Here is a 25,334-nt window from a genome sequence, read left to right as displayed (position 1 = left end):
TAGCAATTTCCCCGTCTGTTGAGAGTAAGGAGTCATCACCTAGCAGGGTCAGCTGGGGGCTCAAAGGAATCTCAATATCAATTATGGTCTTAATAAGCATTTGCACCCCCCTCCAAAACTTGTCAATGTTAGAGCAAGACCAAAACATATGGAGAAGAGATCCTATTTCAGTCTTGCACCTCGGGCAAAACTGAGAGTATCTGGAATGCATCTTGTTGAGCCTCTCTGGAGTATAGTATGTTCTATGAAGCAAATTAAACTGGAGAAGTTTGCGTCTGCTATTAAAATATGTCTGGCCAATTTTGAAAATGTTTTTCTTCTTCAAAGTGGTGATTTAAATCTTGCTCCCATTTCACCCTAATTGTATTGTTTCTGTGTTCTGTGTTTCATTAGTTCGCACAATATTTATACATATAAGAAACAAAACCCCTTGCATATCGTCTTTCTAGCATTTTGGCATCTAAGGTGGTAGTTGTCAAAGGCAATAATCTTCCCCGTTGTTGCACCCTTATGTAATTTCTGACCTGTAAATACTTAAAAAAATGTTTGTTGTGCAACTGAAATGCTTGCTTTATTTGGTCAAATGTCATTAGTTCACCATCTTTACATAGTTGTACAAATGTTTGTATTCTTCTGTTAAACCACAACTCCATTACACTGTCTCTTATTGGTTCTGGTAGGTCAGGGTTATAGTAAAATGGTGTGGCTGGGTAGACCAGTTTCTGGTTTCTGGTTTTCTTGCGGATTTCGGTCCATAACTTACAACTATGTAGAGTATAGGGGTTGTTCGTGGCAGATTTATGAGTATAATATTGAGGGATATAGGGTAAACTGGCTATCGGTGTGTTTGCTACAAAATGTTGCTCCAATTGCAGCCAAGCAGGGGGATTTTGTAGGTCAGCCTGCCAGGCCCAATTTGTCAATGATTGGGCAGCCCAGTAGTACAGCTGAAAGTCAGGGAGGCCCAGCCCTCCCTCGCTTAAAGGTCGACATAACACCTTAAGTTTAACTCTTGCATTTTTATTATTCCACAAAAAGCTTGTAATTAAACTACTGAGTTTAACCACTTAAAAAAGCATTGAAGAACAAAACTAGGGAGAGTCCTAAAAAGGTATAAAAATTTAGGAAGAATATTCATCTTTATACAGTTTACACGTCCAATTAGTGAAATCGGCAATCGCTTCCATCTTTCCAGCTCTTGTTCACTTTGTAGCCAGATATCCGCCCATACTTAAGTAACGTCTCCAATAAACTAATAATTGATTTTTGAGGTTGGGTAATATATAACATAATGTCATCCGCAAACAGTGAAATTATGTGCTTCTTGTCACCAACATGTACTCCATGTATTGCTGAGTGTTTTCTAATAGCAATGGCTAAGGGCTCAATTGCAAGTGCAAATAGACCAGGAGATAAGGAGCATCCTTGCCTCTTACCCCGTGTTAAAGGGAAGAATGGGGATATATCATTATTAGTTTGGACACAGGCCATAGGGCCGTGGTACAAAACCTTAACTAAATTTAGAAAACTTTGCCAAAATTCATTTTCTTAAGTACTAGGTTTAAATAGTTCCACTCAACTCGGTCAAATGCTTTTTCAGCATCTAGAGAAACTGCAAGAACTGGTTCTTTAACATGGTTAGCATGGTGTAGAATGTTACAGAATCTTCTAATATTGTCTGTGCCAGAACGCTGAGAATTAAAGTCTGTTTGATCCTGAGCCACTATTTCTGGTAGGACTCCCGACAATCTTTTAGAAATTACTTTTGTTAAGATTTTGTAGTCAGTCATTGTCAGAACAATGATATAGGTCTGTATGAGCCACACAGCTTTGCATCCTTCCCTGGTTTCAGAATTACAATAATTAATGCTTGCTCTAGTGTTTCTGGGAGTTGTCCATCTTCATATATTTTTTTATACATATCCATCATAGGGTTAATCAGTTTGGGCAAAAACTTTTTATAGAAATCTATAGAGAAACCATCTAGTCCTGGTGATTTTCCTGCCGGGAGACTCGCAATAGCTTTTTTTATTTCTTCCTGTGTAATGTTCATATCTAAATCCTCTTGTTCCTGGTCTGTTATCTTTGGGACCTCAATGCTATCAAGAAAAAATCTATTTCAGCTGTATTACTGTCCTGAGAGGTATAGATAGATCTGTAATATGTTTCAAATGTTGAGTTAATTATCTTAGGGTCTTTAGTGACTGCATCATTTGTAAGCTTAATAGCAGTAATTGACCTTTGAGCCTCCTCCCTTCGAATCTGCCAAGCTAACAACTTCCTTGCCTTGTCTCCATGCTCGTAGTATTGGGCTTTACTTCTGAGAAGGGCATTTTCAGCTTCCCGAGTGATGAGAATATTATATTCTAGTCGTTTGCTATTAAGTAGTTGTAGAATCTTTTCATCTTTGGTAATGCTGTGAGTCTCCTCCAGTTTCCTTATGTCTAGTTCTATGGAATGCAAGCATGCTATGTCATTTTTCCACCTATGCGTTGAATAAGAAATTATCAGACCTCTCAGATATGCTTTCATAGATTCCCAGATAGTTACCGGAGATGCAGAACCCTTATTTATGTTTATAAATGTATCTATGTTAATATTAATAAAATTCACAAATTCTGGATCATTAAGAAGGTGGGTGTTAAATTGTTTATGTGAATAAAAAGAATATTCTTGTTTGCTTTCATGTAATGCTCTCCATATATCTATAATATTATGACTCAACATTTCTTTCTTTAGAGCTTTAGCTGCCTGAGTTAGGGATGTCTGAGTTGTTGATCTATCATGTGTATCTAACACTAGGTTCATATCACCTCCAATGATTAGCTCTGAGGATGCATATGTTAGTTTAAAAAAAGGTCTAGAATAAACTGTGGCTCATCATAGTTAGGACCATAGATATTTACTAAAACACGGGGTTCTTGGCCCATAAATCCTCTAACTATTACAAAACGCCCACTTGTGTCTTTAACAGTTTTTTCAGCCTGAAATGAGCCCTTTTTATTTACCAGAATAATTAAGCTGAGCACACAAGGTGCGATTTTGGACGTAAAATCCGTCTATAGGGTTCCAAGGGTTAAGGAATGGCCAAGCATTAGAATCTCATTCCCATGCACTAGTAAGTTTGGGACCACACATTTTGATCTGACGCCTTAATAAATTGTTGCCATTCGTTTTATTTATTCAGGATGTTACATTATGCATAGGCACTGGCATTGTGCATTGTTGTGCTTTACTTGTTATTTTAAATGTGCCATGTAAATACATTTTAATTACTGATTACTGTTTTTTGTATCATGACTTTGTTTATGTGCTGTTTTCACAGATCTTTGCCATACAGCTGCTCTCTCATCTGTGCACACAGTATGCTCTGCCAAAGTCCCTCAGTGTGGCACGTCTAGCTATTAGCATGATGGGCACCCTACTGACAGGTAGGGATGCGTCAGTCTTCCTTCATGTAATTATGTTATGCTGCTCTTAGGTCATAACCAATTTTTTTTCCTTCTCTTTCTTCCCAGTCCTGACACGTGACAAGCGTTTTCTGTTCTTCATGCCTACGTTGCCATGTCTGGTGTCATTTTGCCGGGCATTCCCTCCCCTCTATGACGATGTGGCCTCCTTGCTGGTGCAGGTGGGGCAAGTGTGTGCTGCTGATGTTGCCACTAAGGCCAGAGACATTGACCCATTTATCACAAGTACGTTAACCAAGAATTTGAATTCTTCTTCTTTTTATAGATGTGTAATGTGTTCTGCATGTTTTTGTAATGTTTGCTGTTTTTTGATGCCTAAAAATCTAACTGAAAGAGAAAGATACTTTATAATGTGTTCAGACGTGATATGTAAAAGATAAAAAAGCATTAAAAGTTGTGATTGGTCCACCTCTTTTTTTTAGGGCTGCAATATTTCAAGGAAAAAACAAAGGAAGCACTTGGATCAGATGTTAAATTATCCAAAATGGATCTGCCTAAGAGATTTACTGAATTTGGTAGAGCTGATCCAGATATCCAGCTGTGTTACTGCATAGAGGCCACCTTTATGGACATCATTAGTTACAATGTGCAGCTACTTTAAGGAGGAGGAGAAGCCTTGTTTAAGTATATGGAATACTTGCATTATCTGGAAATGAAGAACATCTCTTTTGGTTGCATAAACACTGTAATGTCACCTGAGGCAGAGTCAGAAAAAAGTTTTGGTTTAACCTTTATCATCTATGGCAACTGTGCAAAATGTTCATGATCTATTTTCTATACAATAAATTACCTTGATATTCTTAATTTTGGTATTTTGTTTTATATTCTGTTTTGTTTATTCTTAAATTTGTATTAAAGTGATTATTATAGTGATTCAAATTCTGATTCTTTTTTGTCTGTAAATTTTTACATCTGTTTATATACATCCATCCCTGCATCCATCGCTAATACCCGCTGTATCCGTCAGGACTGGAGCTTATCCCAGCCAGAATCGGGCGGAAGGCGGTATACACCCTGGACAGGCCTCAAATCCATTTCAGGGCAGACACACACACACAAACACATTCACTCATTCACACCTAGGAGTTCAACCAATTACTGATTAGTCTAAGCAGTTTTTGGGCTGTGGGAGGAAACCAGAGTAAAAAAATTCATCTTTACGAATGTGATGGAAAGGCTAGAAAGAAAGGATCTGTGAATGATTCCAAACATACCAGCTCATCTGTGGAACATGTTGGCAGTACCTGAAAATAAAAGCTGAAATGTTGACTTTTTTTCTTTTTTTTTTTGCGCTGTTAAAGCTAAAATCTCCCTGCGCTGATGGTTTCTTATACTCCTTTCTTCTGCAATCTACATCTACAAGACCTGGTGCGTTGAACAGCAGACGTTTAAGACCTAATGTCTCTTCCCTGACCCATTTAGAGAAATCTAAATGTGTGGTTGAGAAGATAGAAGTCAGCATAAAAAAAAATACAACATGCATTACATTATGTACAATTACATTATGTCTAATGATTTGATCGTCTCTACAGTAGAGCTTGTTTTCCAACCAGTCATATTGCAGAAGCAACGTTTTGGTTGAGGTATTGAACTTGAAGTGCTCAGAGTCCCGTTGTACAAGGTGTGTTTGTTTACGACTAATTTTGAAAGGCCAGTAGAAGTTGCTGTTCATTCTAAATTGCAAATAAATGATGTCTGTTTTATATTGGGCAATGATCTGGCAAATGGAGAATTTCTTTCTCTGCCTGTGGTAGTAAACCAGCCCATGCACACTTTGTTTTTTCTATGTAAAGAAATAAAACCTGCTCTGTTTCGTTCTTGTGCCCTAACCTGAGCTCAAGCACGCAAATTTGCGGACACTCTAGATTTGTTGAACATGTTCTTGTGCAGTGCTGTCCCTGTGTCTGACTCCAAATCCTGATTGCTTGCAAACAGCTGAGAGTAACCAGATAGCTTCTGACCCACTTGAGCTACCCAGCTCAGATTTACCTGACCTAGTTACCAGACACCCTTTGATTTCTGCTCAGCACGCAGGCCATACCCTTGACTACTGTTTTTGCTCAGTAACAAAAGAAAACAGATGTGCCAGAAGAGCATACTGGTTATTTTATTGAGGATGATGTGTTAATAAGATGGTGGTCTTCCTCACATTCAAATGGAGAAAGAATGTGAAGCAGTTCACCAAAGGGTAGTGCCGAGTCCATATAGGTCTTTGCTTCTTACTTGCCTGGTCATTGGAAAAGCAAATCAGTCTAACCCTTCTGCGCCTCTCTGCCCCATACCTGAAGTAGGAGAACCGTTTGCGAGACTTCTCATTGAATGTGTAGGACCGTTACCTAAAACCAGGTCTGGTAATTTTGATTAAAACAATAGTTGTCTTCATCACCAGCATAGATACTTATCTGTAATACTTATGTTATACCTGTCTGTAACACCTGTAATACTTCACATTGATTTATGTTCATGTCAACATTTGTAAATGCATCCTCTTTATCTTGGCCTTATGTAAATAGTTATAATTTTTCATGTCTGTTTTATGTTTTAAACCCCTGTAGACTAGCCATTTTTCCCCCGCCGTAAAAGAAATGGTGTGCTCCATTAGATTAGGGGCGGGGCTAGTTGTTTAAGAGGGACTGGCTTTGGTGGGGGGACTGGCTCAGTTATGATTAACCTGATGCTGAGAGGGGCCACAGGTGCGGGTCGAGCTGGTACTGTGTTTGGAACCTATGGCCTTGTGGCCTTTGTTCAATTTACCTGTACTGAAACTAGTCAGGCATTTTAACCATTTTGCACAGTTTTTGTTTACTTTTTCTGCATGCACTGTAAATAAAAACTCAGCCTTTTGAACTTATCTGCTGGATTCCCTTCATTTTTCACGTGGTCACTACCTACCCGCTGACTTCGTTTCCCCGAACTCGAGGTTTGGCGAGGCAGCATCACAGTAATTGCTACCTTTTATCACTCGTGTGCTGATACGAGGTTTCCCGTTACGTTCTCTAAAATCAAAAATGGTTATTAAGGCATTAATTAAATTCTGCAGTACATTTGGCTTGCCGAAATAGATCCAATCAGATCAAGGACTAAACTTCATTTAACTTTTTTTTTGTAGAGGGCGTTGTATTAATCAGGTGAGTTATTGGGATATTGAGTGTGGGTACAGTACAGTTGGAGAACAGAAAAGAGCTTTAAAAATCAGCTGAGTTATTGTGATGTTAAGTATGGGTACAGTACAGTTAGAGAACAGTAGAGGGCGCTGTAACAATGAGGTGAGTTATTGGGATATTGGTGAGATATTAGGATATTGTTTCTTTGGCAACACCTTTCAAAAGAAAAAGTATACATTAGAGAACAGTAGACGGCGCTGTAATAATCAGCTGAGTTATTGTGATGTTAAGTATGGGTACAGTACAGTTAGAGAACAGTAGAAGGCGCTGTAATAATCAGCCGAGTTATTGGCATATCCCAACTGTAGGCCTAACCCTAGCTACTTTGGTAACCCTAACCCTAACCCCACCCCATGATTGGGATAATAAATGTGGGTACAGTACAGTTAGAGAACAGTAGAGGGCGCTGTAATAATCAGGTGAATTCTTCTGATATTAAGTGTGGGTACAGTAAAGTTAGAGAACAGTAGAAGGTAGAAGTTATTAGGCTTGTTCGAGATGCGGCTGCGCCTCGCCTTGCTGGTCAGCGAGAGCAGGCGCGTGCAGGTGGGCGGGGTGGAGGAGCGGAGAAGTCAAGTCGGACAGTCTCCACCTGCAGCTCACCTGAACAATGTCGGATCTCGCGATGATTGCGCTGTTTACAGCTGATGAAATAGATGCAGTAGAAATCCCTCTGATACTCGATGAAATCGAGTATAATGAACGACGAAGGTCAAGTTGAATAATTATTTATTTTTTATTCAAATATTAGGTATCATTGTTGCAGTTTTAGCCCAGCATTTCCTTATTCACAGTGTTTAATATACAGTATGTGACCACACATGTCAATTTATTTCCAGTTTGATCTGTAACATACGTGGTTTTGTGCATCATTCATAGACTGTAGACAGATCTAAAAATACAACAACAACAGAACTGCTATCCCTGTTAATAAATAGCCTTAATACTCCTAAATATCAAATAACATTAATAGACCTAAACTAAGTAATATGGTTTTCAAGACAGTTGAATCATATCATTAAAACGTGAATGATTAATTGCGTATGTTTAGTTTATTCAAGATAGGATGAGTGAATATGATAGTGTGTATAAAAATGATTTAGCTGAAATTATTTTACCTGATATGAAGTGCACTCAATTACACCTTAATCATTAATAGTGTGTGTATTGTAAATAGACTGTAAATAAAGTATATTATGTAAATAGATTATATTAGCATTTTGGTTTAAATCAAAACTGTCTCCTTTAAGATTTGTCTACTTACTCGCAATTTATATTTTTTAGGCGTGTTCCAGAAATAGAACGTTTTGTAGAGGATGTCGTCCCTCTCTATAGTCCATCAGAATTCAGAGGTCATTTCAGACTCTCCAAAGGACAAGTAGAGGTGTGTAAGTGGAAGCCACACTACCATCCAAATGGTTTTAATGTTATTAATTTACTTGTTTTCTCTCTTACTATTTAGGATATGATAAACACCCTTGGCCCTGTGTATATGAATCCACAGCAAACAAAACTGCCACTGACAAAGAGTGTCCTTGCCTGTCTATGGACACTGTCAAACCAGGAGCAGTGTTGGGAAGTAACGGATTACATGTAACGGCGTTACGTAATCAGATTACAAATTATAAGTAACTGTAATCCGTTACAGTTACTGCTTCAGTAAGTGGTAATCAGATTACAGTTACTCTGCTAAAATAAAAGGGTTACATTGCGGTACTTTCCTATTTTTGCTCTTCCAACACTGACAAAACGCAAATAACATTTCGCGGTGAAATCGCTCTGATATGACAGGGAACTGTCTGCCAGACAGCGGCTCCGCACACACAACGATACGAAATTAACTGACATTTTGGTCAACGAATAAAAACGAGACGAAAATGTTTGGCAGGGACGAAATCCAATCAGAACTGATTTAGTTTTGTGAAAGGTAGGGTCCAGTTAGGAAGAGATCCAATCACTGCTACTTTAGCGAAGGTGGAGACAAGTGGGGTAGTCATCCAATCAGTACCCGCCTCTCCTGCAGTTGCGCCGCGCGCTCAGTTACAAACCCGGGAATTAACCTGTCTTTACGGAGCTCGACTGGAAGTTAACTCGACAGTGTTCAGCAGGGAGAAAGAGAGGAGAGGCGATATAGTTCTCCTTTGACGTCGCGAAAAACAAGATAATGTGTAAACCGTGTGGAGCGACTCCATTACCGGTAAAAACACCACTAATCTTTCAGCTTCTGCAGAGCAGAGTCACACAGATCTTCATACAGGGATCAGCGTTTTAATACTGATGTTATTTCATGAGCTGATAGTGTGTTTAACTCGGCAGTGCACTAAAACACAGAACTGGTACAGAAATCTCTCATTAAGATCAGATCATCTGCTTAGTCTCACACTGGGAAAGATATAGCTAGTGTTAAAGCAGGAACAGGTCAGAAAGGAACTCAATAATATATCCAAAATAAAACAATAAAATAAGTGTGTAAAAAAAAAAGTCTGTGTAAAGTTCCTTACAGCACTTTCTCATAAGTTTCTCACTTTAACTCATGAAGTCTCTCATATGGAGTTAAATCAGTGTCACCAGAACCTGAAACAAAAAAACATGATTCTTGAAAATAGAGTGTGTAATCTGGTGTTCTTGAAAATTTTACCTTCAAATATTTAGATATTTAAAATTCAGGTCTTGAAATTTCAGATAAGGACTGTTTTAAAAAATTCAGGTACAAAATTTTTAAGTAAAAAAAAAAATCATGTAGCAAAAAAATAATTCAGGGATTAAAAATTCAGGTTGTAAAAATTCAGGTTATAAAAATTCAGGTCGAAAAAATGCAGGTTATAAAAATTCAAGTTGTAAAAATTCAGGTAAAAAAAATTCAGGTCGAAAAATTTCAGGGAAACATCCGGGGTACACAGAATGACCAATCAAGCGCAGAGCTAATCGAGCTCACAGCGGCCAATCACAACACAGCTCTGAAGCCTGTGGGAGCTGCGTCTTTTTTCACCTGTGGAGAAGCTCCGTGGCAGCTGCTGGGAGAACACAGCCCCTACAGTCGTAAGTAAACTATAACTTGTTTACTCGTCCTCACGTTCGTAAAAACTCTTAAAACTAGTGTTTATTGTTGAAATGGTTGTGTGTTCATGATTGGAAGTGGCTCAGAGCGCGAAATTACGTTAGGTTAGGAGAGGGTCAAGTTAGCTAAGTTTAGCTTAGTTAAACCTAATTTAGCTTACTTTAGGCTAGTTTAGCTTACTTTAGCTTAGTTAAGCCTAGTTTAGCTTACTTTAGCCTATTTTAGGTTAGTTAAGCCTAATTTAGCTTACTTTAGCCTAGTTTAGCTTAGTTAAGCCTAGTTTAGCTTACTTTAGGCTAGTTTAGCTTACTTTAGCTTAATTAAGCCTAGTTTATCTTAGTTTGGGTTAGTTTAGGTGGAGTGATGTGAGGCAAGGTGAGGTTACGTTATTTGAGTCTAGTTTAGCTCAGTTTAGGTGAGGTATCTTATGTGATGTTAAGTAGCTGGCATTGAGACTGGGTGACTGGATGAAAAATAAACAGTGGGTAAATTAGCTATTTCATGGATTTGTAGAGCGTCCTCTTATCTCAGTGGTTTAATTAATTATTTAAGTTCATTTAATTAATTATGAATTATTAACAAGTAATGTTGAATCATAGCATATTTGAAGTACATGTTATACACATGCATCTTGTGCAAACGTTTAGGCACAGTTGTGTTGCCAGTGATGTTCAAATGTTTGCATAAAACTGTTATTATTATTTGTGTTATTTATAATTTTACTGCTGACTACGGCAAAAACATTTCAGGAGAATAGTTACTGTATTCTAAACATATTAGGGCTGTACCCGGCTCAGGATTTTGTCAGTCAAATTGGGTTTGTCCATCAATACCAACGGTTCGACTATTTGTTTCCACCCACCCATAGATTATTTAGCAATCAGTGTATCAAATTGCACGTTCCAGTTCTGACGCATTAAGAAGAATACTGTAAACAGTCTGCATTGCAGCCTAATTTAATTACTGACATATCCTACCAGACAACACAAGTGTATTTATGCTAAAAAAAATGAGTGCTTAGTGTTTCAATTATTTGCATACAAATGTATTCTGTTGTGTTTTGTAGATTTGTCTGATGTGTGCAGACTGTGGGGAAACCACTCCACATCATGCTTTGGAAGCTGCTTTGCCTCCTAAATGGGTACAAACGAAGTTCTGTTTTAAAACATTTTGTTGCCAGTAAATGACAGTATCTATTTTATGTTCTTTGGCTGTCACCTACTTGTATTGCTAAGATAAGGTCAGAACAGTCTGATATAATGTACAAACAGTAGTATGAAAAAGTCTGGGCACCCCTGATCATTTTCAAAAATGTTCTTTATAAGTCGTTGGTTGTTTGGATCAGCAATTTCAGTAAAATATATCATAAAGCAGATGAAGACAGTGATATTTGAGAAATGAAATGAAGTTTATATGATTTATTGAAAGTGTTCAATAATTCTTTACAAAAGCCAGGTGCAGAAATTTGGGCATCCCAAAAGAAAAATTACATCCATATTTAGTAGCTCCTTGTTTTGCAGATTAGCAGCCTATAAACACTTTCTGTAGCTTCCAATGAGAGTCTGGCTTCTGGTTAAAGGAATATTTTACCATTTTTCTTCATTTCCAGTTCAGTCAGGTTTAATGGTTTCTGATCATGAACAGCCCGCTTTAAATCACACCACAGATTTTCAATAATATCCAAGTTTGGGAACTGAGATGATCATTCCAGAATGTCATACTTGTTCCTCTGCATGAATTCTTAAGTAGATTTTGATCAGAGTTTAGTGTTTTAGAGTCGTTGTCTTTAAAAATATTCCCAGTACCTGCACTCACCATACAGCCCCACAGTATGATGGAACTGGCAAATGTTAATTTTTTTCCCTCTTCCCCACCATGCACACCGTCACTGATGTTTAAATAACTCAGTTTTAGTTTCATCAGCCCACAGCACTGTATGCTAAAATTAAACTGGCTGTCCAAATCTGCTTTAGCATACCTCAAGCGACTGTGGCGTGTGCACAGAAAAGGCTTCTTCTGCATTTCTCTCTCATACTTGTGCAAAGTGTGCTAAATGGTTTGAAGATGCACAGTGACTCCATCTTCAGTAAGATGATGATATAGGTCTTTGGAGCTGGTCTGTGGGTTGACTATGACTGTTCTCGCCATCCTTCGTCTCTGCTCCAAACTGTGCCTGTGGTCTTCCCTTTCCTCACTATGTTTCTCACAGTGGAAACTGACAGCTGAAATCTCTGAGCTTTTTGCATCCTTCCCCAAAAACATGAAAAATCTTTGTTTTCAATTCATTTTATAGTTGTGTTTTGAGGCTGCCATGTTGCCACTCTTCAGAGAAGATGTAAAGAGGAGGAAAAACTTGCAATTGGCTACATGAACCCTTTCTGATAATTAGATTCACTTGTGTATGTAGGTCAAGGGTCAATGAGCTTACCAAACTAATTTTGTGTTCCAATAATTAGTGCTAAATATATTCAAATCAATACAACAAGGGTGCCCAAAGGTATCCATCTGCCTATTTTTGTTTAAGGAATAATTACGCACTTTCTGTAAAAAATAAAGTTAATTTTACTTCTCAAATATCACTGTGTTCGTCTGCTATATGATATATTTAACTGAAATTGCTGATCCCAACAACCAATGATTTATAAAAGGAAATCATGAAAAATATCAGGGGTGCTCAAAAGCTTTCATACCACTGTATTTGATTTTTTTTTTTCATTCGTTATTGCCTGCAATGGATGCGACAAGTGCTTCCATCATTCCTGTGTAGGAAACCCACCTGAAGAAGAGGAGTTCCTTTGCCCATTATGTAAACATTAAATTGCATATACAGTATATTGACCTCCTAAAAAGTGACTGAGCTAATTCAGGTCCAGGTAGTTTGTCCCAGTAATCTCACAATTAATTATATGGAGTTCAGTGATGAGAGCTTTCAGACAGGTGTCTTTATACTGCACTCAGCTGATCCCCATTTCACTAACTGAGAGACTAGTAACACCAACTACCTGAAATTGGATAATTAATACTTTTATACAATCACTTTTTATAGTGGTTATATATAGTTTTATATATCTATACACTGACATTTTGTGTATTTGACCGTTTAAGCCAAATGTGATAGACATTGTACTTTTATTTTATGTAAATAAATGTGTAAACCCTTCAACCAACCTTGTTTAATGGTTCTTTTTCATTGTCTCCGTTTCAAACTGCAAAGTTCTATGTTTAGAACACAATATTATTTCAATCTTTGTCATTATAAATCACAGCACATAAAAACAGATGGAAACTGTCCTGAAAAGAATGAGTATATTTAGGTCAATAAATATGTTTACTTTTTGTATTGTGAATAATTTGCTTTAGTAATGTAATACATTTAGCAAACAATTAGTCTTTGTCTACTCGAGGATTTTGACATACTCTAAAATAAGCTTTTTTACTTGTTAATGAAATAAAAACCTATTGCCATGCAGTGGATCTTGATAATTATCCCCTACAGCTGTGACATTCAGAGGTAAAACTCTTGTTTTCTTGGCCTAAGATAACTAGTCTAGATAACTAAAATAACTAGACTTAAGTACAAGTCTTTTTAGAAAACATGTTTATTCTATGAAGTGTAGGAGTTTACAAAACATACAGAACATTAGCTGGTGGAAAAATAAAATCATAAAATAAATCATTCTCCAATATTAAAACATTCTCAGGGGTGATAGCGTTCCGGCGCCGCGCCGGAAATCCGGCGTAGCGTGGCTCTATAAAAAAATATATATATATATATATAAATAAAATAAATAAATAAATAAATAGAGCCGGTTCAGGTATTAAGTCCCGCCTCTCAGTAGAAACTGCGGAGGAGCGGGGGAAGCCCCTCCCTTGCTGTGAGATTTAGCAGCGGGATCGGACGCAGCAGCTTCAGCTGATTTAAAAACAGATCTGGATATACGGAGATTTTTCTCAAAAAAAGATAACGGTAGGCTAAACACGTAAACTGTGATGATATGTTTCTGATAGCTGGTTAAAAATACACTTCTTGTATCAGCACACAGATTAAACCCACTGTGATTAATAAACTGCAGCTGTGTTAGTGAGTTAGCTTGATAGGGAGTCAAGGTTTTAGAAAATAAATAAACTATATATGTAATGTTCAACTTGCCCTGTACCTGATCAGCTAATCACTATTTCACATATTTCACTGTCGTTATTAGTTTAGGATTACAGGAGAAAATGAATATAGCTAATTAGCTAGAAGCCAGATGTAGTGGATAGTCAGAATTTAGTACAGTACTTTATGTTTGTAGTTTAAAGCAGTTTCTTAACCCTGATCACTGAACTAAAATTGTGTTTTCCACAATTCCACAATCATTTCACCTAGATTTTCACCTGATCTTGATTTTCACCTAGAGTGACAGCTGTCACAGTGAAAATGAAGCGGAGTTATGAAAGTGGTTGTGCTAAACGAAAGAAACGGGCAGAGAGCAAAAGAATCGCAGATGCACTGCCAAAATTCACCTCCTTTTTTACACCTCCTGAACCGATCAGTGTTTTTGGGGCCGATTCCGATCGCCGGTCGTCTTTCACCACGATGGGCCGATCGCCGATACCGATCTTGGGCGGGGCCAAATGCCACATTAATGCCACACAGGTGCCTGGCAAACCTGGCTGGTACAGATTCCCCTAATTACATCCACACCAAAGCAAACACTGGTAATTTACGCTGCTAGTAAATAAACACGAGTGTTACTGACCAAAATAAACGCTTTTTATGAGAGATATAAGTTCTGTGTAAATATTTATAAGACAATACGTGACAAAATCAGTTTTAATGACGTTAAATAAACATCACTGTGACAGCGCTAGTCGCAGTTTCACCGCAGTAAAGGACGAGGAGGTGAATCACTTATCTAACCAGCCTTTACTGATTTCTGCTCCAATAACCCTTTCAATAACCTCCAATAGCCTTTAATAGTCTTCAGTAGCCTTCAACAGTCTAACCTTGCAGCCGTGGTGTGTCCACTAAACTCCGTAGTTATAAACATCCTGAGGTTAGCAGCGCGCTAACTGACCTGTTTATAATGTAATCCGAGCAGTGCCTCCGTGACAACTGCTGCTGTTAGCTGCTTTGGCTGAAAGGTGAACTGTAGAGAGCTGTATTATCCGTTTTTAAAACCTTTTCCTACACAGATGAACTTAAAAAAAAAACGTGTAAAAAAAACGCTCCAGACTGGCTGAGCTGAGCTCTGTAGCCCGTGGCTGGGCTGTAGCTGTGACTGAGTAAAGACAGCGGGGGCTTGTGCTGCTGCAGCTCCGACTAGTGGTTGGATGAGGAACTGCAGCTTCTTGTAAGTGAGCAGTTTCACCGGTTTCACCAGTTTCATCCACACACACAGGGCCGCTGCTCTGCATACGCAGACAACGCAGCCAGCGTTAGGCCTCAACCATTTTGCAGTTGCAGGGAGCCAAATTGACTGAGAATGAAATGTGTTGAAATTATGACATTATTAAATTTAAAACCCAATGTGAATTATTTATGATACGCTCATCTTTTTTGTCTTTAAACATTGCATGGGGCACCTACTCTACTACTTAAAAGCGGCACGTTATTATTTTTGTGCATAATATAATGCCCCCACCCCTATTGCCTGAAATGGCACGGCTTGGTTTGCTCTGTTGGTTGTTGCCAGATGTGACATTTTCCAGTCAAATAAATAATCAAAAAATGCATGGAGGCGCTAAATCTTGCGCATGTTTAACCATTTTTAAAGTGTATGTGGCCATTCTATACAAAAACTTGTCCAGTGCAATATTTGTGTAAGTTAAAAACTTCCTGACCAGTTATGCTTAGGGCCTCCAAAACCTTAGCAGCGGCCCTGCACACACAGCTCTGATAAACTGCTTAACCCTAAACTCCTGAATCAGATCGGCTAAAATCATAAGAATATCTGCAGAACAGTGTTAATATGCAGAAGAATATACAGAACAGTGTTAATATGCAGTAGAATATGCAGGATCAGGGTTGAGAAACACTGCTGTAACCTGACTTCTGTTCATTTGTAGTTCACAGTAAGACCACATGTCCTGACGTTTATAAAAATCTCTATGAAACATAAAGTTACATTATTTTACACAAGGACACCATCTTAAGAAGAGCTCTCAGTAGAAAAAAAGAGTGGAGAAAATGTAAATATGAAAATGAAAACGTTATCTAAAATGTGTCACTTGACAATAAGGTTATACACAGACTATTAAATGTTTGAATAATGTGTCAACATTTATGCCTATGTTACGTCACATATGCAGTCTGTTGTCCCTCCCCAACAACCCCCCCCCCCCCCCCTTCCTCACCCTGTTGGAACAGGAAAAAAAAGTTCAGGCTCAGGATTTTTTTTCACTATCACCCCTGCATTCTACATGTGGTATCTCAAACAAATATACATATAATACTGTGTAGAAAGAGGATCACACAAAGTAGCCATAGAGTGGCTTACATACACACACACACACATATATATATATATGTATATGTATATGTATGTGTGTGTTTATATATATATATTATATATATATATATATATATATATATATATATATATACACGCTAATAAACACATACAAACCAGTTAACACATTTTTTAACAGCACATTTCCCCTAGTTTTGGTAATATGCAGTACTTCGCACGGTCACAACCTAAAAAACAAGACACAACAGAATGTATGTTAGACAAAATAAAGCAAAAAATAAATAATTCAACATTAATGATAATGTTACATTAGATATTGGTAATCAACATGTATTTGGATGCCAAATACATCTAAACTGATTAAACTGCACTGACATGAATTAACAGCCAGAAAGTCCAGGAAAGGTAATTAGATATTTATATACACATATATAAATATAACAGCTAGCCAACGCCAGTCTGTTAAATGGGGAATCTGGCAATAGCATGGTGTACGAACCTCAATAGTTACATACACAAGATATCTAACTAACTAAAACAGAAATAAACTGATTTCGTCAGTCAATAATAAACCACAGAGATAAGAGGACGCTCTACATATCTATTAAATAGCTAATTTACTCACTGTTTATTTTCATCCAGTCACCCAGTCTCAATGCCAGTGTAGCGCCCTTGCCTACCTTCCCCATGACTCTTAAAGAAAGCTACTCAAACAAGGGGCTATGGGTTCTTTTAAAACTCTAGAGTAATGTTGCTGCTTTATTATACTTTCAAACCTGATCTACATCTAAATAATTAGCAGTTATGATAGAGTATTGGGATTTTAATGTTGCAGCGTAACGTAACCTTAAACCTCAAAATGTAAATAAAAGTACAAATGTATAAACCAATATATAGTTATATTTAATATAAAAGAATAGCAGTATAAAACATTAATAATACCCTCAATTAAACAGTTCACTTTTTTATAACCACGAGCAATGTTCAGTTCTGAATTAATTAGATATGTATATAAAAAGATATGTAAATATATATATATATACCCAAAATATGAATTCAAGTAAAGAAACGTGGGCCCACACACTCACACAAGCGCGCTCACTCACACACCCCTTTGTTGCAGGCCTGTTTTGTTGCTTGTGTGCGTTGTGGCCGATTAACTTAAAATGGCCTCTTCACTCTTAGAGCAAAAAAAAAAAAAGAAAAGTTACCTCCTGGGGTAATGGTCGAAACAGTTCTCCTCTACTCACGACAGAAACAGCAACTACTTGGAATGTCCTCCTCCACGAAACACGAGAGCAGTCTTCCACACTCACGACAGAAACAGCAGCTAGCCGAAAATGTCCTCCTTCACGAAGCACAAGAGAGCAGTCCTCCTTCACGAAGCACAAGAGAGCAGTCCTCCTTCACGAAGCACAAGAGAGCAGTCCTCCACTCTTGGTGTAGCTATCAGCTACAGCCAGTAAACGCAGCAGATTCTGCACGTACACACACACAGCGAAGCTCGTTCACTGTGTTCTCCTCTCTTAAACTAGTTTACTAGTTCAGTTGTTCACTGAACACAAACTATTCTAATTTTCAGTAACTTATACAACATAGAACTCTCCACAACACTCTCTTTCTCTCCGTGTGTCTCTGCCACTCCCTCTCAGTCTCGCTCCGACTCTCCTTCTCCCCTCTCTCTCTCTCACTCACTCACTCAGCAAGTCCCACCCTCACTGTGCCCCTATTGGCTAGTAACAGCTGTTTAGCCAATGAGCTTAAAGGAGATCTAACGTAGTACATTTCAACCTAGCTCTGCAGGGGAACTCTGCTTTTAAAGTAACAGGAACCTTTTTAACAAACTCTAAAACTTTATTTTAACTTTACTATTAAATTAGAACAATATACAAGTTTTATTCTGTTTTTTATACCAGGCTACACCCTCCCCCATTCAAACGTCTGGATGCCCTCATCAGACAAATAAAAGAAAACAATGAAATATAAGGGTGTATGTATTCTAGTTCACAAACATGAAATTATCTTAATTATCACCCCTCTATGTATAATAGTAAGAGGCTGATCTTTGGAACTACCTGGCTGATCATATGTAAGTTTGACAATAGGCTTGATCACTCTCTTTGGTCTAGTGTCAGCTTGGTCTGTTTCTTCAACTAGGTTCATGTCAGCTTCTCCTTCTGGGTCAGGCTCTTGGACTGTTACATCACTAGGATTAAGAACATCTTCATCATGTTCAGACTCTAGCTCACTCATTCTTTGAAACTCTTGCTCAGAGTTGTCATCATCTGATGAGCAGTCATCAACAGTACTTGCTTCCACACTAGGAGAAGTGTCATTTTCAGGTTGCACAGTGTCTGCTGGTACAGTTGTGCTTAGCCTGGGAAGACTATGACGTCTTGGAACAGGACAGTATTCAGCATCCAACTCTGAATCTGTAGTGTGCTCTGACTCTAAAGTTTCTTGCACTCTGGATGAGTCTTCCTCTTCCTTATGGCAAGTCTCAGCTCTGGTTCTGGGTTTACCCACTGGTTGGTTGTCTTGGCCAACTCTTGGGATTCTTACACTCTGTCCGATGGGTAGCAGATGATCCCTGTGAATAGTTTTCACTCCACCTTTACCATTTTCAGACTTGATCCTGTAGACTGGAAGATTTGGCATTTTATCGACCACAACATAGGGGTTTGGGTTCCACTTGCACGCCAGCTTGTGTTTCCCTCTCAGTCCCAACATAAGAAAATAAGGGGAGTACCCAGTGACATCACACTTTGTGCTGTTATAGGCATGAACCAGGTGTCCCACATGCTGGCTCCAATGTCGCTTCTGCTCTTGACTTAGGGTACCCAGCATGGACAGTAAAGTCCTGTTGAACCGCTCCGGTTGAGGATCACCTTGTGGATGATACGGACTGGTTCTCGACTTACGGATTCCCATCAGGTTTAAGAGTTCTTTGATCAAGCGGCTCTCAAAATCTCTTCCCTGATCCGAGTGGATCCGAGCTGGCAGGCCGTAGTGCACAAAATACTTGTCCACTAGAGTCCTGGCGACTACCTGAGCTTTCTGGCTTTTTGTTGCAAATGCTTGTGCATAGCGTGTGAAGTGGTCAGTTATCACTAACACGCTGTTCATGCCTTTAGAGTCTGGTTCGATAGACAGGAAATCAATGCACACGAGATCCATTGGCCCACTACTCACAATCTGATGTAGGGGAGAAGCTCTCTGACAGGGTGATTTTCGTGTGACACACTGTCCACAGTTCTTTATGTATTCCTCTGCGTCTTTTGACATTTTTGGCCAGAAGAATCTGCTCCTAAGTGAGTCGATGGTTCTGTCCAGCCCAAGGTGTCCCATGTTGTCATGCATTGCTCTTAGCACTTCCTCCCGGAACTCCTGTGGCAATACGAGCTGAACAACTTCCTCCCCAGAAAGTCGTTGTCTCACTCGGTGGAGTAATCCATTTTTCATGACCAACTTTCCCATCTCTCGCTTCATGCGGGCAAGCTCTGAGCTGGAATCAATGCTTTCTGGCCATTTTCCACATTTTATGGATCGCATAACTGGTCCTATTACAGCATCAGTTTCTTGAGCTTCTTTAATCTCTGCTCTTGACATCTGTCTCAGTGAAGTCAATTCCAACTGAGTCGGGAAAGCATAGATATCTGGCACACAGTCAGGAGACACAGTTAACTGGTCCACACATCTTGTGGGAAGCTCAGCAATGTCAGAAACACTCACCCGCTGGCAAATAGATTTCACACCAGACTGTGTTATGGTTTCCCAATCCCCATGGCTTTCATGAGACAGGTTTCTTGAGAGTAGGTCAGCGTCTATGTTGTGTTTGCCTGGCCGGTACTGAATGTCAAAGTCGTACGTTGATAAAGCAGCCAGCCACCTGTGCCCAACAGCATTGAGTTTAGCAGTCGTGAGTACGTAGGTCAGAGGGTTATTGTCGGTGCGAACTGTGAACTTTGCACCATACAGGTAATCATGTAGCTTATCGACAACAGCCCATTTCAAGGCCAGAAACTCCAGCTGGTGAATTGGATAGTTTTTCTCAGATGGCTTCAACTTTCTGCTGGCATAGGCAACTGGTCTCAAGCCTTCAGAGTATTCTTGATAAAGCACAGCACCCAGTCCCTTTAAACTAGCATCCACATGCAGGGTGTATGGCTTTTGGGGATCCGCAAAGGCCAACACAGGTGCGTGCGTCAGACAGTCAATGATCTGCTGGAATGCATCAGTGCAAGACTGGTCCCATCTATCACCAAATGGTTCCGAATCTTTCCAGTACACTTTGTCCCGGTCTTTGTTCTTTTTGCCTTTCTGGGTAGGGGCATAACCTTTTGTGAGCTCCGTCAAGGGCCTGACGATAGCAGAATAATTAGCAACAAATCTTCTGTAATAGCCACAGAAGCCTAGGAAAGATTGCAGAGTCTTCAAGTTAGTGGGCTGGGGCCAACTGGTGACTGCCTCAATTTTTGCTGGATCAGGTGAGACACCATCAGCCGATACAATATGCCCCAAGTATTTCACTTTTGGCAAACAGATTTGACACTTGTCAAGGGAGATCTTCAGTCCAACTTCTTGCAGTCGATCAAGGACTTTTAGCAGCCTCTCTTCATGCTCTTCAAGAGACCGTCCAAACACAATCAAATCGTCTAAGTATACAAGAACTTCCAGTAAGTTCATGTCTCCAACAGCCTTCTCCATCAATCTTTGGAAGGTAGCTGGGGCTCCCATGATCCCTTGCGGCATTCTTTCCATCTGGTAGAATCCTAGCGGACAGATAAAGGCTGTTTTTTCCTTGTCGTCCTCTGCCATGGCTATCTGGTAATAGCCACTTCGTAGGTCAAGTACGGAGAACCACTTACTCCCTGACAAAGCATTCAGAGCATCTTCAATGCATGGTGTAGTGTACTGGTCGGGAACAGTTCTACTGTTAAGCAGTCTGTAATCAATACACATTCTGACTGTGCCATTTTTCTTCCTCACGACCACAATTGGAGAGGCATAGGGGCTACGGGACTCTTTGATAATACCAGCCTGCAGGAGACTTTGGAGATGTTTTCTTACATCTTCTATGTCTGCAGGAGCAAGACGGCGGGATCGTTCACGAAAAGGACGGGAATCTGACAGCCGAATGTTATGTTCAACTCCTTTGGCTAGTCCAACATCCCACTCATGTAGAGAGAAAACACTGGCTCGTTCAGACAGTTTTCTACGAAGTCGATCCTTCCATTCCTCTGAAACAGCCGAATTTCCAAAGTTGATCAGACTGGCATCAAATTCAGGTGAAACAATTTTATCAGACGGAATGGTTGCGACTGATTCAGTAAGGTGCACGTGTCCGATTACTGTACCTACTGGTATGGCCGTTTCTTTCAAAGAATCATTCTTGACTGAGACTCGGAAGCTGGTCAGGTCTAGAGCACGACTTGGGACCACCATGGGCTGTAACAACACACCTGCTGGAAGCGGAGCTGTAAGAGAGTCATCCACCATCAGAATTTCTTGATCCACTTGGTGCTTCAGCTCAACTTTGCACGTAGCAACAGAGTCACATTCAGGGGGAAGAATCAAAGGACCTGGGCCTTGCCATTTTACATAGCCGACTACATCCTCTTCCTCTTTTACAGAAACTGTGGAATCATCAGAGCTTCTCTGCTCATCCTTGTCACACAGCTCTATGCCAAGTGTGTGGGCAATATCAATGCCATTTTCTCTGCACTGCTTCACAAGTTGTCGAACATGGCTAGCATTGGTCCCTACAATGACAGGGGTCTGATCTGACGTTTTGGGGCTTGGGCAGATAAGAGCAAGGACAGTTACAGTCTTTTTACTTCCCAAGACCTCTACTGGATACTCCAGGTCCACCACAACATAACCATGGTAGGGATAACTGAGGTTGGACTCGCTTAAACCCCAGAGAGCTAGACCAGAAACAGAATGAACAGGAACATCTGGTAAGAACTTTTGGTACCAGGGCTCAAAGATGATGGTTACTTGTGAACCACTGTCAAGCAGCGCATTACAGGGGTGTCCATTCACCTTCAGGGGCATAATGCTAGGTGGACCGACTAGACCTTCAGGAATGATAGAAGACTTGTCTCTGGAAACAGCACTTTTTTTCACAGCACAGTTAACGTCACTTGTAGCTTCATTGGTACAATGCTTGCCTTTGACCAACCTCAGAGCCTGAATAAGCTTTCTGATCACTTTTGCCTGATTCTCTGAATTTTTACATTTTGCTACAAAATGGCCGTCTTCACCACAACGATAACAGAAATACTGCTCTGTGCTTTTGGGTGATTCTTGGGGAAAATAGGGTGCTGGTTTTGAGGCTTCTACTCTTGAGACTGAAGCTAAAGAACCAGGCTCAACTGTTCTATTACCAAGCTTCTGTTGTAGTCGTTTCACTTGTTTTTGCAAAGCCACAAACTCAGGGTCATGGGGTTTCTCATGGTGATGTGTTCCGTTTACTAGTGCTTTGGCAGCACTCCTCTCCATGGTCAGAGCAGGCTTCGTCACTACTGCAGACACCATAGACTTCAGTTCTTTTATTTCACTCTTCAGGTTCTGAATTTCAGTTTGTTTCATATCATTTTCTTGTTTTACTTGCACTCTTTGTACTGAAGTATGAAGTTTTTGTTTGGAAGCTTCATATTCTTCTTCCATTCTGATCTCTTTCAAAAGCTCTAGGAAAGACGGTGGATCTGTCTTTCTCTCTCTGAGACGGAGGTGTAACAGCATGAGGTCAGAGTCTACAGCACCTCGTAACAACTGCTCTACTCTGGCTTTATCAGCATAGCTAGCAGGAAGGCCACCTCGCTGGACCACTTTCACCAGTGAATGTTCCAAGCGTCTGAGGAAATCAGACATCTTTTCACCTGGTTGCTGCTGCATCAAGCGAAAGGCGAAATACAAGTCATCCCCTGACTCAGCTGTTCCAAATGCACTTTCGAGTGCTTCCAGGCACTCCTCTGGACTAATGTTAGGAGTAGTAGCTCGAACAGTGTTGACTATTTCGAGTGCTGGTCCTTTAAGACTTTCCATCAGTCTACGCCTTTTCTCTCTGGCAGAGCAGTCACTTTCCTCAATCATAAGTCTTGCTTGTTCTAGCCAGTGCTCCAGTTGTTCTTCACCTGCAGGAGTAGGCAGCACTCCTGAAAAGAGTCGCAGTCTGCGGTAACTACTACTCTCGTGTTGAGGTCTTGTCTTGTCTAACAGATCAGCAACGGCACGCAAGATAGACTCTGTGGGGCTGGTAGGGCAGTTAGGTTGAGGGAAAACTGTGCGAAGGTCTTCTACTGTTGTATCTTCGTCTTTCAGCAAATTTAACAGCTTCTGGTTGAACGGTGTAGCACTGCTTGGAGTTTTACTCATTGTGATGATAGGCCACCTCTCACAACCCCGTGCAGACTGAACTTCGGCAGGCACATGCGCTGCAGTCAGGCATTCTCTACACTCACATAAGACCAGGAGGCTGCTCAGCTTTGCATTAAAAGTTCTTCCTCTGACACGCACACGTCCTAGACATTTAACAGTCTGCAGTGCGCCTTCTACTTCTGATATGTCTGTGTCTTCAGGGACGATAACTAAAAGTGCGTGAGCCTCATCTAAGCCTTCACCACGGCACCAACCCTTTAGTGTTGTAACAAGCTCTGTTTGATCAGCCATATTGTTTAGTAAACTGAGTTTCAAAAATATATTAATAAAATAAAATAATTATTTTAAGCCAAGTTAGCTAAAAGCCCAACTCTATCCTCATCCCAGCGGTGCCTCCATTTTATGTAGCGCCCTTGCCTACCTTCCCCATGACTCTTAAAGAAAGCTACTCAAACAAGGGGCTATGGGTTCTTTTAAAACTCTAGAGTAATGTTGCTGCTTTATTATACTTTCAAACCTGATCTACATCTAAATAATTAGCAGTTATGATAGAGTATTGGGATTTTAATGTTGCAGCGTAACGTAACCTTAAACCTCAAAATGTAAATAAAAGTACAAATGTATAAACCAATATATAGTTATATTTAATATAAAAGAATAGCAGTATAAAACATTAATAATACCCTCAATTAAACAGTTCACTTTTTTATAACCACGAGCAATGTTCAGTTCTGAATTAATTAGATATGTATATAAAAAGATATGTAAATATATATATATATACCCAAAATATGAATTCAAGTAAAGAAACGTGGGCCCACACACTCACACAAGCGCGCTCACTCACACACCCCTTTGTTGCAGGCCTGTTTCGTTGCTTGTGTGCGTTGTGGCCGATTAACTTAAAATGGCCTCTTCACTCTTAGAGCAAAAAAAAAAAAAGAAAAGTTACCTCCTGGGGTAATGGTCGAAACAGTTCTCCTCTACTCACGACAGAAACAGCAACTACTTGGAATGTCCTCCTCCACGAAACACGAGAGCAGTCTTCCACACTCACGACAGAAACAGCAGCTAGCCGAAAATGTCCTCCTTCACGAAGCACAAGAGAGCAGTCCTCCTTCACGAAGCACAAGAGAGCAGTCCTCCTTCACGAAGCACAAGAGAGCAGTCCTCCACTCTTGGTGTAGTTATCAGCTACAGCCAGTAAACGCAGCAGATTCTGCACGTACACACACACAGCGAAGCTCGTTCACTGTGTTCTCCTCTCTTAAACTAGTTTACTAGTTCAGTTGTTCACTGAACACAAACTATTCTAATTTTCAGTAACTTATACAACATAGAACTCTCCACAACACTCTCTTTCTCTCCGTGTGTCTCTGCCACTCCCTCTCAGTCTCGCTCCGACTCTCCTTCTCCCCTCTCTCTCTCTCACTCACTCACTCAGCAAGTCCCACCCTCACTGTGCCCCTATTGGCTAGTAACAGCTGTTTAGCCAATGAGCTTAAAGGAGATCTAACGTAGTACATTTCAACCTAGCTCTGCAGGGGAACTCTGCTTTTAAAGTAACAGGAACCTTTTTAACAAACTCTAAAACTTTATTTTAACTTTACTATTAAATTAGAACAATATACAAGTTTTATTCTGTTTTTTATACCAGGCTACACCAGCTACCTAACAACACATAAGACACCTCACCTAAACTGGGCTAAACTAGACTCAAATAACGTAACCTCACCTTGCCTCACATCACTCCACCTAAACTAACCCAAACTAAGATAAACTAGGCTTAACTAAGCTAAACTAG

General features: G+C 39.8%; 1 protein-coding gene across 4 annotated transcripts in view; it reads left to right on the top strand.

The window, feature by feature from the left end:
- ints2 (integrator complex subunit 2) overlaps positions 1 to 6,321 on the top strand; it is a 70,786-nt gene extending 64,465 nt beyond the window's left edge. For all 4 annotated transcript variants that reach the window (XM_049468483.1, XM_049468481.1, XM_049468482.1 and 1 more), the window contains exons 23-25: positions 3,326 to 3,431; positions 3,519 to 3,695; positions 3,893 to 6,321. In XM_049468483.1, the coding sequence (XP_049324440.1) occupies positions 3,326 to 3,431; positions 3,519 to 3,695; positions 3,893 to 4,071 (462 nt within the window). In that variant the 3' untranslated portion in view covers positions 4,072 to 6,321. The remainder of the gene's footprint in view (positions 1 to 3,325; positions 3,432 to 3,518; positions 3,696 to 3,892) is intronic.
- Positions 6,322 to 25,334: the final 19,013 nt, after the last annotated feature.

Source organism: Astyanax mexicanus, chromosome 20 (genome assembly GCF_023375975.1).
Source record: "Astyanax mexicanus isolate ESR-SI-001 chromosome 20, AstMex3_surface, whole genome shotgun sequence".
Classification (NCBI taxonomy): domain Eukaryota; kingdom Metazoa; phylum Chordata; class Actinopteri; order Characiformes; family Acestrorhamphidae; genus Astyanax; species Astyanax mexicanus.
Note: the sequence above shows the minus strand (reverse complement) of the source record. Positions and strands in the feature narration are given on the sequence as shown.